The sequence below is a fragment of the Ananas comosus genome, linkage group 8 (assembly GCF_001540865.1).
Source record: "Ananas comosus cultivar F153 linkage group 8, ASM154086v1, whole genome shotgun sequence".
In the NCBI taxonomy this organism is placed as follows: Eukaryota; Viridiplantae; Streptophyta; class Magnoliopsida; order Poales; family Bromeliaceae; genus Ananas; species Ananas comosus.
In genome coordinates, this window is record NC_033628.1 from 1762238 (window position 1) to 1777292 (window position 15055).

Consider the following 15055-nt stretch of genomic DNA (forward strand, 5'->3'; position numbering starts at 1 on the left):
TACTTTGCTACCCTACTTGATATAGATTTTTTTTTCCATAAAAATCAAAACTAAAATTATAAACCACATGATGTTAAGTATAATTGATTTTTTATAGAGGCGAATCAAAGATTATCTTATTTTCAAAGTACACTTGTATTTAAAATGTTCTTATAAATTTTGGTTTGATTTTTTATTTCAACCATTTTTTAAATTTAATGGCATGGTTTAAGTTTTCAACATAATTTAATTTTAATAGAGAAAACCAAACTTAACTAGGTTACTATAATTTTTTATTTGTTTAAATAATTTTTTACAAAAAACTTATTTTTATAATATAATATTTTTTTGGCCAATTTGCATAAAAAATCCACTTATTTTGGGGTTTTGCAAAATCGGGCCACCTTTTTCCTTTTTGCAGATTCGGTCCGCTTTTTCCGCCGCCTGACCAAAATGCCCCTCCTATACAATAGCCTCCCGCGTATTTCTTGACATACGTATACTCCCCTGCCGTACGGNGCGCTAGACCGTACGGCAGGGTAGTATACGTATGTCAAGAAATACGCGGGAGGCTATTGTATAGGAGGGGCATTTTGGTCAGGCGGCGGAAAAAGCGAACCGAATCTGCAAAAAGGAAAAAGGTGGCCCGATTTTGCAAAACCCCAAAATAAGTGGATTTTTTATGCAAATTGGCCTATTTTTTTAAAGCCTATTAATAAAAAAAATTTTATAAGTTCCATGACAAAATATATCATTTTCTTGAGCCATGATACAGCTTACGAACCAGGCGTCACATAAGCAACATAATACATCATATTACCAACATATTAGATGGAAATGTATTTTTTTGTGCGTAAAAAAATTCTGTGCACAAAGAAGTACAATAATGTTGTCCAAAATATTTTTTAGGAAAACATAAAAAAAAAACCCTGTGATTTTACATTTTTTTATTTTAGTACCTACAGTTTAAAGTGTATCAAGTTAGTATCATATGGTTTCTCACTTTATCACTTTAGTACCCTGTGGTTTATAGTGTATCAAGTTAGTACTCTGTGGTTTATTTTTGTATCAAGTTAGTACCATATGGTTTTATTTTTATATCAAGTTAATACCCTGTGGTTTAAAATCACAGGGTACTAAAGTGATAAAATGCGAAACCATAGGGTACTAACTTAATACACTTTAAACCACATGGTACTAAAGTGAAAAAGTGCAAAACCACATGATACAAACTTGATACACTTTAAACCACGGGGTACTCAAGTAAAAAAAAAAAAAACGACAAGGGGGTATTTGAAGTTTTTTCTATTTTTTATTTTTAAAAAATACATAATATTCTTCTTCCTCTCACCAACTATTTTGGTCAAATATAGCAGTTAAAAGGGCTTTTTTTCAATTTAGCCCCATGACAAATTTTTATTTAAAAAATAATCCTGTCAAAATTTAATTTGCAAAAATAGCCATGCCCCTGCCACGCAGGCGTCACGTCAGCGCCATTTTAAAAATAGCCCCGTCAAAATTTAATTTGCAAAAATGGCCCTGCCCCTGCCACGCAGACGCCACGTCAGTGCCACGCTCGCAGGGCTGGGACCAGTGTGTTAAGTTGAACACGATGAACCATTCACCGTGTTTAAATACGATGAATCATTCACCGTGTTTCATATTTATATTCCTTTTCTTCTCTTTTAGGAATGTCAACGGGTAGGATTTGGATCAAGTTTTTAAAAATTCGAAATCGAATTCGAAAATCAAATTAAAATCCGAACACGAATCCGAGCCCGGCGGGTTTTAAAAATCCATACACATATCAATATATTAAAGTTATATGGGTATGGATTTTTAAAACCTACCGGGTTCGGGTTTTAATTTAATTTTTGGATTCGGATTCGAGTTTTTGAAAATCCGATCCAAACCCGACCCGTTGACATTCCTAAAAGAGAAGGAAAAAAATATAAATATGAAACACGGTGAATTATTTACCATGTTTGAACACGAACATGGTAAATGATTCACCGTGTTCAACTTAACACACTGGCCCAGCACTGCCTGCGTGGCGTTGACGTAGTGACTGCGTGGCAGGGGCAGGATCATTTTTGCAAATTAAATTTTGACTGGGGTATTTTTAAAATAAAATTTTTCAGGGGGCCCAGTTAAAATTTGGTTGATCACTATCGCCTGCACCTGATGCATCCGTACATCGTGCACCACCCAATCTATCAACCGTTCATCCACTCTATGTCTCAATCTGCACCGTCCACTCAGTCCCCACCTACGAAGTGAACGGCTGATACATGCGCGGTTCACAATCCTAAATATGCACCGAGTACAGCCACTGGTTTCTGGCAGATCGTGGCCCTCTTTTCATTTTCCAAAGGGCGGGACGACAAAGTTTTTGCGTGCACCGCGGTGTACGCACCATACACAAACAAAAAAAAAATATAGGGTTAATTTCATACAAGTCATTGCAAACATAATGAATGATAAATATATCTCTATAAAGTTCAACTTTCATATATTGTTTCTGTAAAAATTCTAATATTTTCAAATATGTCTCTCTGATTTGTTACTGATAGAGAATCATTAAAGAGCTATTTTTATTTTCAATTTTATCATTACAAATATATTCCTCCAAAAATCATAACAGTATAATATAAAAAAATAAAATATCAAAAACTAATTAGGATTACATATTTAATCTATTGTTAACTAAATTTTTCTAATGAATTCTAACAGTAGGAATATATTTGAAAACATCATAATTTTTTGAAATAATTTTTTGAAGGACAACATATAAAAGTTGAATTTTGTAGAGATATATTTGTCATTTACTATGTTTGTAAGGATCTATATATTTTTTTACATGAGAAAATATTGGCTAAAAATCTCTTAATTCTTTTCGATTAAGAATTAAAAATTAAGAATCATAGAACACATTTAATAATCTAATTTTTAAAATTTAAAGCCTCTAATTTTAAGTCTACAAGAGCCCGGTGCATGGAATTTTTTCTCCGCGTTAACTACCGCTCACCTTCGTTTACTTCGCTCACGATATTTCTAATTATTAATTTTATTTATTATTTATTTATTTGCGAGTTCACATTAGAAATATTTATTTATATATTTATTTACATATTATTATATCATATATTATTTTTCGATCAATATAAGCTTAATTTCTTAGAATTAATCACATCATACCTCGATCTCTCTCCTCTCCATCTCTCGATCTCGATCTCGTTCCCGTTCTCTGGAGAAGAGATGAGTCTATTTGCGAAGAAACCCACCGCAAAAGGTACTAAATCTCATCTTTTTCAATGAATTATGCCCTAATTCTGGTAATTTCGACGTAATTTTTGCGTATTATTGATTCTGAAATCGTATTCAATCCGAATTTGTTCGGTCGATGGTTAATTATGCCTTAATTTGCACCTTTTTTGGGAAAAAAATTAAGGGATTTTAGTTTTTGCATCATCGGATGACTTCATTTGCGTGTTTTCGATTATTGGATTTAGTTTTTTGTTTATGTGTGTGATGAGATTTCAATTTGGTGCGAGTACAGAGGCGCTTCGGAGTAGTAAACGGGAGGTGTCGCATGCTACAAGAGGTATCAGATCACGAGTAGTTAATTTTAATTCGTTATTTCTGTTTTTTTTAAGTAGATTTAATTTGTTTTTGTTCATCTCTTTGATTTTAGAAGCATAACTTGTCATTAAAAAAAAAAAGAAAAAGCCTAGCATGAGTTACTTGTGCCCAATTAGTATTCATAATTGCTTTATAGGGCTGAATCTCTAAGTTGGTTAGCTATTCAATCTTTACTATTTATATTTTTTGTTAAAAAATGCTGGATTCCTTAGTGCTGCTTCATTTGGAAAATTATGTTTTGAAACATTTGAGGTTATTGCTGGAAATGGATTCAATCATACAAATTATATGATGGTGTTTATTAGTGATTAATCTTTGTTTATGTTCAGTGCCGTAATTATGCGTTTGTCAAATTACAGGTATCGAGAGGGAGATTGGAGCCTTGCAGTTAGAGGTACATAAATGGAATGCCCTGTATTTTTGAAGTTATTCATTGTTTCTTTGCTGAATGTGAATTGATTGGCTAGAACTGAATTATGACTGCTTTGAGGCATGTTTCGAGGTGATGATATGTCGGTGTAAAATATTTTGCTTTTCAGATATAGATAAAACTGATGCATCTGAGGATACTTGATAAATGTATATGGTTAGCATCGTTTATTGTAGAGAATGGACGGTGTTGACAAATATGGGTTAATCTTAGAAATCACCTGTGTAGAGGTCAAAAGATTCGAAACCATCCAGCAATCAAATATTCTTTTTGCGTAACTCAGTCTTTTTTCGTAAAAAAGACCGACATATATGCCAAATGATTTGTTTTATAAAAGAATGCAAGCGCAGTGACTAGTTGTTGTCTTTTAGGCTCATCAAGGTTAACAGAAATTATTCTGTGTGAGATGGCTGAGAGAAACTTAAAGCATTATGATTCTTCAGAGATGCTGTTGGCGCATCTATTATCTCTAATTTGCTTTACATTTGCATTTGACAGGAAAAGAAGCTGGTTGCCGAGATAAAGAGGACTGCCAAAACTGGAAATGAGGTGTGTTTGATGATGATCATTTCCCTTGTAACTGTTTAGAGGTTACACCTTGAAACTTACCATAATTTCAATAAAATATGTAGCTTGATTCTTACACTTACTTTTATATTCACAGGCTGCAACGAAAATTTTAGCCCGTCAGCTTGTTAGGTTAAGGCAGCAAATTGCCAATTTGCAAGGAAATCGAGCCCAGATGCGGGGTATAGCAACCCATACACAGGTAGGCGCACAAAATTTTGTTAATATTTTCTATCATTGAATCTTGCTGACCTTACTAGAGTAAAATTTGCTTGTCAGGCAATGTATGCAAATACTGCAATGGCTACCGGCATGGCAGGTGCAAGTAAGGCTATGGGAGCTATGAATAAGGTCTTGCAAACCTAACTTTCAGAAATGACGAATTTTGATTAAGAGTTTTTCCATTACTTTGAAGTATTTTGTGGTGATCTGAATAAAACTGTTTACTAGAAGTTCGAAAGTGTAAAAAAAATATTTGTCTTGTAATTTTTTTGCTGGAAATTGGTCATGCAATTGACGAGCACGTCATTATTAATGCAGCAAATGGCACCTGCAAAGCAAATGAAGGTCATGCAAGAATTTCAAAAACAATCGGCACAACTAGATATGACGGTAAGGCTGAAAAATTTTCCATCAGTGTCTTTACAAAACATTTAATCTGATGATATGAAGTTCTGCACACTATTTCTTGTGGGAGAGGTCCTTATGCAATGAATACTTATTTTTCTGTAGACCGAATTTCTTTTGTCCTGTTTGTTTCTCTGTAGCTTTTATAGAAATAAATAGATTGATTTTCCTCATTCACACTTATTTGTCAGACAGTTGGTGTTTTAGATGTTATAATTTCCAATTTTCTCTAATCCATTTATTCTCCAGTTATTTATATTCCAATTTATTTTGAAATTCACTATTTGGCTTCTAAAGTTGTCGCTCCTGTTCTTATACCTTTCACAGAATGAGATGATGTCTGACTCCATCGACAATGTCTTAGATGATGACGAGGCCGAAGAGGAATCCGTGGAACTCACTAACCAGGTGTCTTACTGTTTCTTTTTTTGTAGTACCCTGTTCCTTGTATACAGAATGTATTGCTGATATTCAAATTTCCATTGAATATCAATTTCTTCTAACCATCTTTTCATGACCTTTTTCTCATTAGGTCCTTGATGAAATTGGTGTTGATGTCGCATCACAGGTTTGTTTCTGCATTTTCTGATAGAATGGCTGCCATCGTCATTTCGTCTCTAATTTGTTGTAATGCTCGAATTGGCTTTGTTGCTTTGAAAACTTTTTGCAGCTGTCTTCTGCTCCCAAAGGAAAAATTGCAGGGAAGAAGGTTCAGATGGATGAAAGGTTTGAACCTCTAAATACTCTGTCTTTAATATCTTATATGTTTCTAATTCATGTTAGCTCTTTTGTTGTACATGTTAGTGTGTTATTAAAGCCTATGTTGATATAACCACATTCAAAATGAATAATCTACATAGTACTACTTCATCGGAACTGTCTATATCAGCGTCGCAAGTACAACATGAGAAGTCGACATTTTGTGATTAATGACCATAAATTCTGTACAAAGCTCTTCTTCTTGCCAGATTACAACCCTCTTACGAACATCCTTCGTGATGTGAATTTTGCGTCGTTTCCTGACATTATGTGAGAATCAAGTTGGACCACTATTCCGTCAAATGAGACATTTTTTGGCCGGAGTAAAGGATCCCGATGAAACCTAGCTATTCTCGTTATCCCGGAATAGCTTGGGATAAACTATCCCACCATTTTGGTGGAATAGTACTATTCCAAGGTTTAATTCCAAGCTTTATTAATATTATAAATTGAATTAAAGTAAATTATATATATATGATATATTATATATTACAATAAATTATTTTTATTATAAAAGTATTTATTGTACTAAATTAGTACATATTATTATTTGTACTTAAATATTATAATAAATTATTATAACAAATTATTCTTAAGTATCATAATAAATTTTTTATCAAATTCAACCATTAATCTTTTCTTTCACTATTCTCTTTTATCCCCTAAAATTAACCAAACACGATTTAAATTATTTCTGAGAATAGCAACATTACACACCAAACACAAATTTACTTTTATTCCTGACTATCCCGGAATAGTAACTTATTTCATGAATAAAAATTTATCCCAATGTTTGTTATCCCCAAACCAAACGGCCCTTGTAGAGTCTTGCCCTGTTGCTCTTGTTTGACTTAAACATATTTAGTTGACGCATCCTAATATAATGAACTTATACTTTGATATATCCATGTTTTTTTTTTCAGTAGTTCCATAGAAAATGCAAATCAATCTAGGCTATCACAGATTCACAATAGGTTTGCTGCAATATCTTGGATGATTAACAGATGATTATTGTATAGCGTTAAACTCATGATTAATAGATGATTACTGAGCAACATACTATCAGTTTTTTACGTGATACATCAATAAGCAATTTTTTTGGCCCTGAATGACCAACATGGGATTTGCAGTTCGGAAATGGACGAGCTTGTGAAGAGGTTGGCTGGTCTGAAAAATCCATAAATAGAGACCTGTTGATCCTGCGACTTCTGTTTCCGCACCTGTTTCCAATTAACGAGGTTTTATGTATTATAAAAGAAAATCAAAGATCCCTTGTACTTGAGAATAGTGATGTAAATAAATAGATTGAAAAGGATCATCTATTTTGTGCCTCAGTCGAATGAAATGTTAGTTGTTTGTCGACAGAGCTTCGTAGTTCCTCTTCAAGTTGAGAATGAAAAGCTATGGTTCTTATCGGAGGTACCAATGAATGTAATACTAACACCACGTTTCTAGGTTAATAGTGTATAATAATGGTGTCAATCGTCGATTCGAATGCTTTATCACTAAAAACGATGCGAAAGCAAACTATTCTGTATACTTCTAGAGGTACTCTAGATCTCTGTATGTGTATATATATTGAATTTTTAATTGAGCAAAGTAACGGAAACGGCGACGCTACCGCTTATCACATCCAAATGACAAACTAGTGTAGAACACAGCTTATATTTGAATAAAATTCAATATAAACACCTGCCCAGGATAGCATCCACATCAAAGATCCTTCGAATGAGGTTAAAATGCCCCCTTCTTAGCATGTAAAACACAAAATAATCACAATGTTTGTTTCCACTGCAAGTCATACCTTACCAGTTTCGCACGTAATTTGGATCAATAAAATAAAGATATATGTTGCGTTAACTATGCACGATTTTTAAGTCTCCAAGATGACAAAAGAATCACTTATATAGACTGCTGCTTATTATAGTCTTGCCGAAACTGGCGGCTGACCACCGATGATTAGTTTATTACCCACCTCTCCTTTCGATTCCTCACTTACGCCTCTCCGCGCTGATAGAGAGGAACTCGAAGTTTCGGAGGCTCGGGTCGCCTTGCGCATTTCTCGCTTGCGATGACCTACTTTCCATGCCCCCGGATTGATGAAGCCGCTGAAAAGTGGACGGACGGCTGCTGCTGCTGCCGCTAGAGACCAGTCGGCTTGTGCGGTTCTGATCACTAAATTCTCCAGAACTTGGCCGGCTCGCTGATACCACCGCCCTTTTAGATGCGCTCCCATTCCTAGAGGAGGATGCATGTGTTCTGTCGAAATCAGTAGCCTAACAAATTACGCAAAGAAGTTTCTGTTAATACAACGAAGAGCGTCTGACAATTGGTCAACACCGCCGTGCCTCGATATGTCAAACCGTGGTGCAGTATAAAAAGTTACAGGAAACTACTTACGGGCTCTTTAGATGGCATTCGCGAGTCCTCTACAGTTTTCTGCTTGGAGTTATCCCCAGGATGACCAGAACCGGAAGCATTCCTTCTAGCGAATGCTTCAACCGCACCAGAGAATCGGTCACGGATATCTTGTCCCACTGGAAAAAAGGAAACAACTTAACATTGTAATTCTAAAAACTGCTTACTACGGGAAAAGAAATAAATATGCTGGATATAAAACCTGAAGTCCTTTCTGCCCTGTCTGCGGATGGTCCAACAGCAGTCGTTCTTCCGCTAGGCTGCTGATGAGAAAGAAAATAACAGTTATTCGCCAGATAGATAAGAGGACACCAGCTTAACGGAAAAAAATACATAATGGCAAAACTACTAACACATACTCGTGATCTCGTATTGGAACCAATCTGAGGATACTTCAATACGGTCCAGTCAAATACATAATCATATTGGTACCCTGTAAAATATATCACAAAGAAATACATGTTTGATTGGGATATATAAAATACTCCACATAGGGCAAAATACATTGACAGCAACAACAAATAAGGCTGAAGGGTGCTCCAGAACATAAAGCTCAACAAATGCCAGGGTCCACAGGAGGCCAAGATATATACAGCCATAATGCATGTTTACCCTGGTGTTTAAGACAGCATCTCTACGCCAAAAGAACAAGCTTCTAGAAATCAGGTAATTGGCAAACAAAGAGTTCGGAAATTTCGCTATGGCAGGAAGATGAAATGAACTTTTGGGTCCTAGGAGCTGAAGATCCAATTTGAAGCCTCTACATTTATTATCTGTCAGATCAAGAAGCTACTGGGGAGATTTCAATGAGAGGTTATTATGCTTCTTAAAATAGTTATAGTCAAACAGCACTTCTGCAGAAGCTCCAGCGGGACCAAATAAGTCCATGCTCCTGTTACCTAGAGACTATTTTCTTGATTTGAACCCACAGCATCAGGCCTCATGAAACAGGCTAATCGTCTCTACATCATTAAGTGCCTGTGGTGAATGTAGTAAGAGTGAAACAAATTTGTTAATTGTGTCAGCCATATATACCTTCTCTAATAAAAAGGTCACGGAAAAGTTTCTTCAAATAGGCGTAATCTGGCTTGTCTTCAAATCGCAAGGAGCGACAGTATTGGAAGTATGAGATGAACTCAGGCGAATATGATTTGCATAGCACCTGATCACAATAATGTGAAATACATCTGGTTATCTTTTGCACTGAAAAAAAGAAGGATACTGGAACTAAAGCAAAAGCAAATACCTCAAAAGGAGTAAGCAATTTCTTTTCACTAATTTTGTCATACTTCTGCTTTTTAGTGCCCGCCTTTAGACCCTGCCAAGGGAGGCTGATCACAATGGGGAAATGCATTCAAGTGAGTACACAAGTTAAAATGGCTGAGAAGAAGAATAGCACAATGGAACCACATTAGCGTGCCAAAAGAATATGCATAAAATATAAGCTCTAAACATAGTCATAAATCTAACCTGCCTCTTAAAAAATACATAAGCACATAACCAAGAGATTCCAGATCATCTCTTCTGCTTTGTTCTGCAAATATAAAAGAGAACAGCGGCAAATTTAATGTCACCCAGATATTAAGAGTTCACATTTGCAAGTAAGATCTCATGATATATCTCAATTTCCCTCTCCTGATAAGATAATAACAGACCGGCAGGTTCTTCCTATGTCGCCTTGAATAAGTGATGTCCTTTTTTAAAAAAAAAAACATGAGGGGGGGAGTAACAAGACCTGAATTACGGAAACACAATTGATCTGATCCATATCTAGTATCATTAGTCTGAATGAGAATACTAACCTACTCCCAGATGAGTATTAAGACTAGCATAGCGCGCTGTTCCTGTGAGATTTTTGTTCTCCCTGTGAAAAAGGAGCCATTAGGTTTTCTGGCTTCACCAACAGTAAGCAGCATATTCAACTCAAAACAACCAATAAGAATAACATGATGTTAAGAAAGTTGAACAATCACTCTGCAAATGCAAGACGGAATTCACAGGTTTTGTTACAGATATAAAGACAATGAAGAAAGGCCATTTTGCCAAAAGTCATGGAACAATTATAATAAATAAAAGGTAACTCCAACCTAGCACTTAATGCAAGCATATGATAGTAAGCACGAGATGAGATGATTCCCTCACATCTGCACTAGGGAAACACTCAACATACCTATCTTGTCTACTCATGGACAGCAATTAAAATTTAAGAATAAAGGAGAAATTTGCGGTACTGCATAAGACAACAGTTGAAAGAATGGTATGTGATCTGAAGTCCTGAACATATGCAGGCCAATAAAAAAAAAAATTGTTTAATAAAAGCAACTTACTTATGTTTTACCTGTAAGGTATGTGTTTATGAGTTTGAAGGTCTCTATACTTCTTCGCCAGGCCAAAATCGATGATATAAACCTGACTCAGAGAGTATTATGCCAACAAAATAATTCATCATAATTATACAACTTCATAAGAGCATTAATATAAGAACAAAGGTAGATTCACTTTTGCTCTCTAATTGACTACTACCAACATTACTACAAGACGTACTGACGTACTTCTATTCCAATTTAGTTATAACAGACCCATCAGAAGCTTGTTTGAATAATAAATAATGGGAGACCAGGTAATATAGCATCTTGCATGCCCTATTAATTGTTTACCGAGACAAAAGATGCACCTTCAAAATGAAAGGAAAGCCAAAAAAAAAAAAAAAAGCGAAAGAAGGAAAGAAAGAAAAAGAAAAAAAAGAACCTATAAGTCCAAAAAATTACCCTGCTCTTAAGATAACAGCAGTTAGTCTTGAACGCATGTAACTGACAAAAAGGGCAGGAAATGATTACAAACCTGATTCGCTTTTCGACCTAAACCAATGAGAAAGTTGTCTGGCTTGATATCACGATGAAGAAATCCCCTTGAGTGCATGTATTCAACTCGGTTAAGCTACGCAAAAACATCAACATAGGAACATTTTTAGAATATAAGACTAATTTCGTACGCATCATTTATTACAAAGTCAACAAAGAAAACAGTAAATAAAAGTATACTAAGCATTCTTATTAAGCACAGCAATTCCCCTTGATACAGCTCCAAATTAGATTGAGGGACATGGGCAGATTTTTTTCAGGTTTTATATACCTGGCTGATGGAACAAAGATAAACTTGAATATCTTTCCAAATATGTCATTCCCAATATAAATGACAAAAGGCAAAAAAAAAAAGAAAGAGAAGAACACTTACTAACTGATCAGCGAGCATAAGCACTGTTTTCAGGGTGAACTTCCTATTGCAGTAGTTAAACAAGTCCTCCAAACTTGGACCTAGAAGATCAATGACCATGATATGGTACTCTCCCTCCATGCCAAACCACTTCAGGTGTGGAATGCCAGCTTCATTTGTCAAGCATGAAACAAATTAACTCACAAACTGATACTATCAACAAATAGATATAGCTTATGCCATACGAGCTTACTTCCTCCTTGCAGAAGCATATACAACTTTGACTCATAGTGAAGCTGAGGATGTTTCGTTTTCACAGATTCCTGACAATAACAGCATAAAAGCCAGTGAGACATGCATCAAAAATTAACATAATTCCTTCATCAAAAGGCTCAAACAAACATGCTACATAAAATTAACATCTTTTTCAAATCATCCTATGCTTTGTCTTCTACGCCAAACTCTCTTCCAAGAATAACACCAGACCCAAAAGGTAGAAGTGGTAGAAGAATTTAGAGTGGGGTGCAATGTTTATGATTCACTTCAAAAAAAAAAAAAGCAGCATATTAAAACATACTACATGCAAAGCCAAAAAAACATGAAAAAGAACATTCAAGATGAATAACATATCATGTCCAAAAGTAGCTAAGTGCGACAAAAAGAGCCTCTCCAACATCCCACTGACACCAGCCAAGGTTAAATATTTTCATGAAGTTTCTGAATCCTTGCTGCTCCTAATTACCAGAAACAATTATCTGAAAGCACTCGAAGCTTTCCAACAATACAATTAGCTTCGGAAACATAATATCCACTATATTTTGGCATCTATAATATAAAAAGGGAGAAAAAAAAATCTAGAAACATAAAAAACAGCTGGAGCATCAAATATACATAAGTTTATTGACGCATACCAACTTGATAGCCACTTCCTCTCCGCTTTGTATGTTTGTACCTGAACCAAATCAAAGCACACAAAGCACATTAAACAATCTTAATATCGCAAATGCATAAAACGAACAATCCACTACATAAAAAATTCACAATTTTTTACAATACCAAGATAAAGTTCTCCAAAAGAACCACTCCCAATCTTCCTCCCAAGCTTAAATTTTCCCCCAATAACGTGCTCCATAGCAACCAAAATAACTCAAATTTCCGAATAAAAAAGAAAAGAAAAGGGAACTCCTTTCACCTACTAATCCACCACAGATCCCAATTCCAGTCCCACCAAAACAAAAACGATGCCCTAGAATCGACAACCCTAATTCCGTCAAAAACCCTAGGAACCAATCCACATTACTGTGGAATCAAACTCCATTGCTCCGTAGGCGGTTGATCTGAATGTCGATTTTCTGCTCACCAAACACGACGGGCTAGAACCATGTCCATCAAAAACCCTAGAAACCAATCCACATTGCTGCAAAATCGAACTCGGATGCTCCGATCAATCTGAATGTTGGTTTTCCTCGCACCAAAAACGATGGGCTCGAAATCGACACCCCCGATTCCGTCAAAAACCCTGGGAACCAATCCAATTACCGCGGAATCGAACTCCGTTGCTCGGCAAACGATCGATCTGAATGTTTGATCCCGCTCTCACCAGAAAATTTTTTAACGATGCCCTAGCTATCCACACAAACCAATTTCGCCAAAAAACCACTAGGAACCAATCCACATTGCCACGGAATCGAACTCCGTTGCTCCGAAAACGATCGATCTTGAATGTTTGATTCCCCTCTCACCAAAAACGATGCCCTAGATATCCACACCCCCAATTGCGCCACAAACCCTAGGAATCAATCCACATTGCCACGGAATCGAACTCGCTTGCTCCAAAGTCGATCGATCCGAACATCCAACGCCAAAATTCATCAAAAAGCACGAAGATTCGAACCCTCGAAGCTCCAATTCGGCATCGAAGTGGAGGACCGGGTCTCGCCTCTCACCGATTTCGGAGAACGGAGGCGACAAGGGAGAGGATAAAATATATTTATATATTTATATAAAAAAAAGGGTGAATTTTTGGATTTGGGGGCAAAAATTTTAATCGTCCTTTTTTCGATTATTATTATATTTTTTTTTGTTTTGAAAATTTGTTGTTAGGTTGTGGTGGTTGTGACTCAGTTAAACATGCATTAAAAAGGATTAATTGCGTGTTTATCCCTACAGAGTGATAAAATTACATACAGTAATTTATCTCTACAGGCTGCAAATGGATCCGGGTTTGACGGAGCTCCCGCCCGACCCGCCCCAAATAGGTGGGAGCCAAAATAATAATAATAATAATAATAATAATAATCCGCTAAGAAATGAAGCGAAAAATGGCAACTTCTTTTTTTTCTTTAGTTTTTTTTTTATCTATCCCGATTATTCAAAATTTATTAAAATTATTAAAATTATGAAATAAAAAAAATTGATAAAAATACTCAACTTTAATTGGCCAATTAATCNAATAAAAAAAATTGATAAAAATTAATTCGTTCTCATCCGTCAAGAAAATGGGACGAAAGTAACATGGTTTGTGAATATATATCTCTTTTGATTAATTGGCCAATTAAAGTTGAGTATTTTTATATAAAATGTTCATTCTACTCTTTAATAAATATTTTTTATTATATTTAAAATTATTTACTAATTATAATATTTTTATTATAACTTTTAGAAAACATTTTAAATATCACTTTGTGGTTTCACACTTTCTTATTTTATCACCTTATTATGGTTTAAAATGTATCAATTTAATTAGTGCCCTATAGTTTCTTTTTTTTTTTATTTATCAATTTCACTATTTTTTTTTCGTTAAATAAGTGACAAAATTAAAACTAAAGAATACTAAAATGAATATTCGATAAACGTAGGTGGGGTGTCTGAAGTTTTTTTGTATATAATTTAATAAAATATTAACGGAGAAGTTGACGAAAAGATAAAAATAAAACTATATGACACTAACTTGATACACTTTAAATCACAGGGTACTAAAGTAAGAAAGTGCGAAACTACAGAGGTGATATTTAAAGTTTACCCTAACTTTTATGCTATTCTGTGTGAACTATAAATTATAAGTTCAAAAAACATTTTAAAAAGTTATTTTTTATAAAGTCATAGCGGTCCGAATAGTTAAAACTTAACGGTCAACTAACAACAATCAACTAATAGGAATATATTTGCATATTTTGGAGCTTTAGAGAAATATATTTGATAATTAAAAATTTCGAAAAATATATATATAATTTTAAAACTTTATAGTAATACATATGAAATTATTACTAAACAAAATTGTATTAATTCTAATTTATTCAATAAAAATGTTGGATTGTTGTTTTAGTTCTGGTGCAAAACTTATTTTGCTGAATCGGGTAGACTCACGTAAATTAAATAAAATGTCAAATATGCAGTTAATTTTAATAACTCGGAGAAATA

At 34.7% G+C, this 15055-nt stretch overlaps 2 protein-coding genes across 6 annotated transcripts; one reads left to right on the forward strand and one right to left on the reverse strand.

Annotated features, from left to right (window-relative positions):
* On the forward strand, positions 3068 to 7426 carry LOC109713965 (vacuolar protein sorting-associated protein 2 homolog 3). Its single transcript, XM_020238294.1, has 11 exons — positions 3068 to 3271; positions 3539 to 3583; positions 3981 to 4015; positions 4550 to 4600; positions 4716 to 4820; positions 4898 to 4969; positions 5159 to 5230; positions 5573 to 5653; positions 5778 to 5813; positions 5916 to 5971; positions 7135 to 7426. Exons 1-11 carry the CDS (start codon positions 3238 to 3240, stop codon positions 7184 to 7186), a joined length of 639 nt encoding a protein of 212 aa, XP_020093883.1. The 5' UTR covers positions 3068 to 3237; the 3' UTR covers positions 7187 to 7426.
* Positions 7651 to 13649, reverse strand: LOC109713962 (casein kinase 1-like). Of its 5 annotated transcripts, none has more exons than XM_020238288.1 (14): positions 12692 to 13639; positions 12547 to 12587; positions 11889 to 11958; positions 11657 to 11805; positions 11264 to 11359; positions 10761 to 10831; positions 10225 to 10286; positions 9893 to 9956; positions 9669 to 9753; positions 9458 to 9584; positions 8782 to 8855; positions 8625 to 8682; positions 8405 to 8541; positions 7651 to 8280 (listed from the first exon to the last, which is right to left on the reverse strand). In XM_020238288.1, the coding sequence occupies exons 1-14, from the start codon at positions 12765 to 12767 to the stop codon at positions 7996 to 7998; spliced, it is 1395 nt and encodes a 464-aa protein (XP_020093877.1). In that variant the 5' UTR covers positions 12768 to 13639; the 3' UTR covers positions 7651 to 7995. The 5 variants fall into 5 exon arrangements, with proteins under 5 accessions (XP_020093877.1, XP_020093876.1, XP_020093874.1 ...); XM_020238287.1 differs by having other exon boundaries at positions 8625 to 8685; XM_020238285.1 differs by having other exon boundaries at positions 9458 to 9753; positions 12692 to 13644.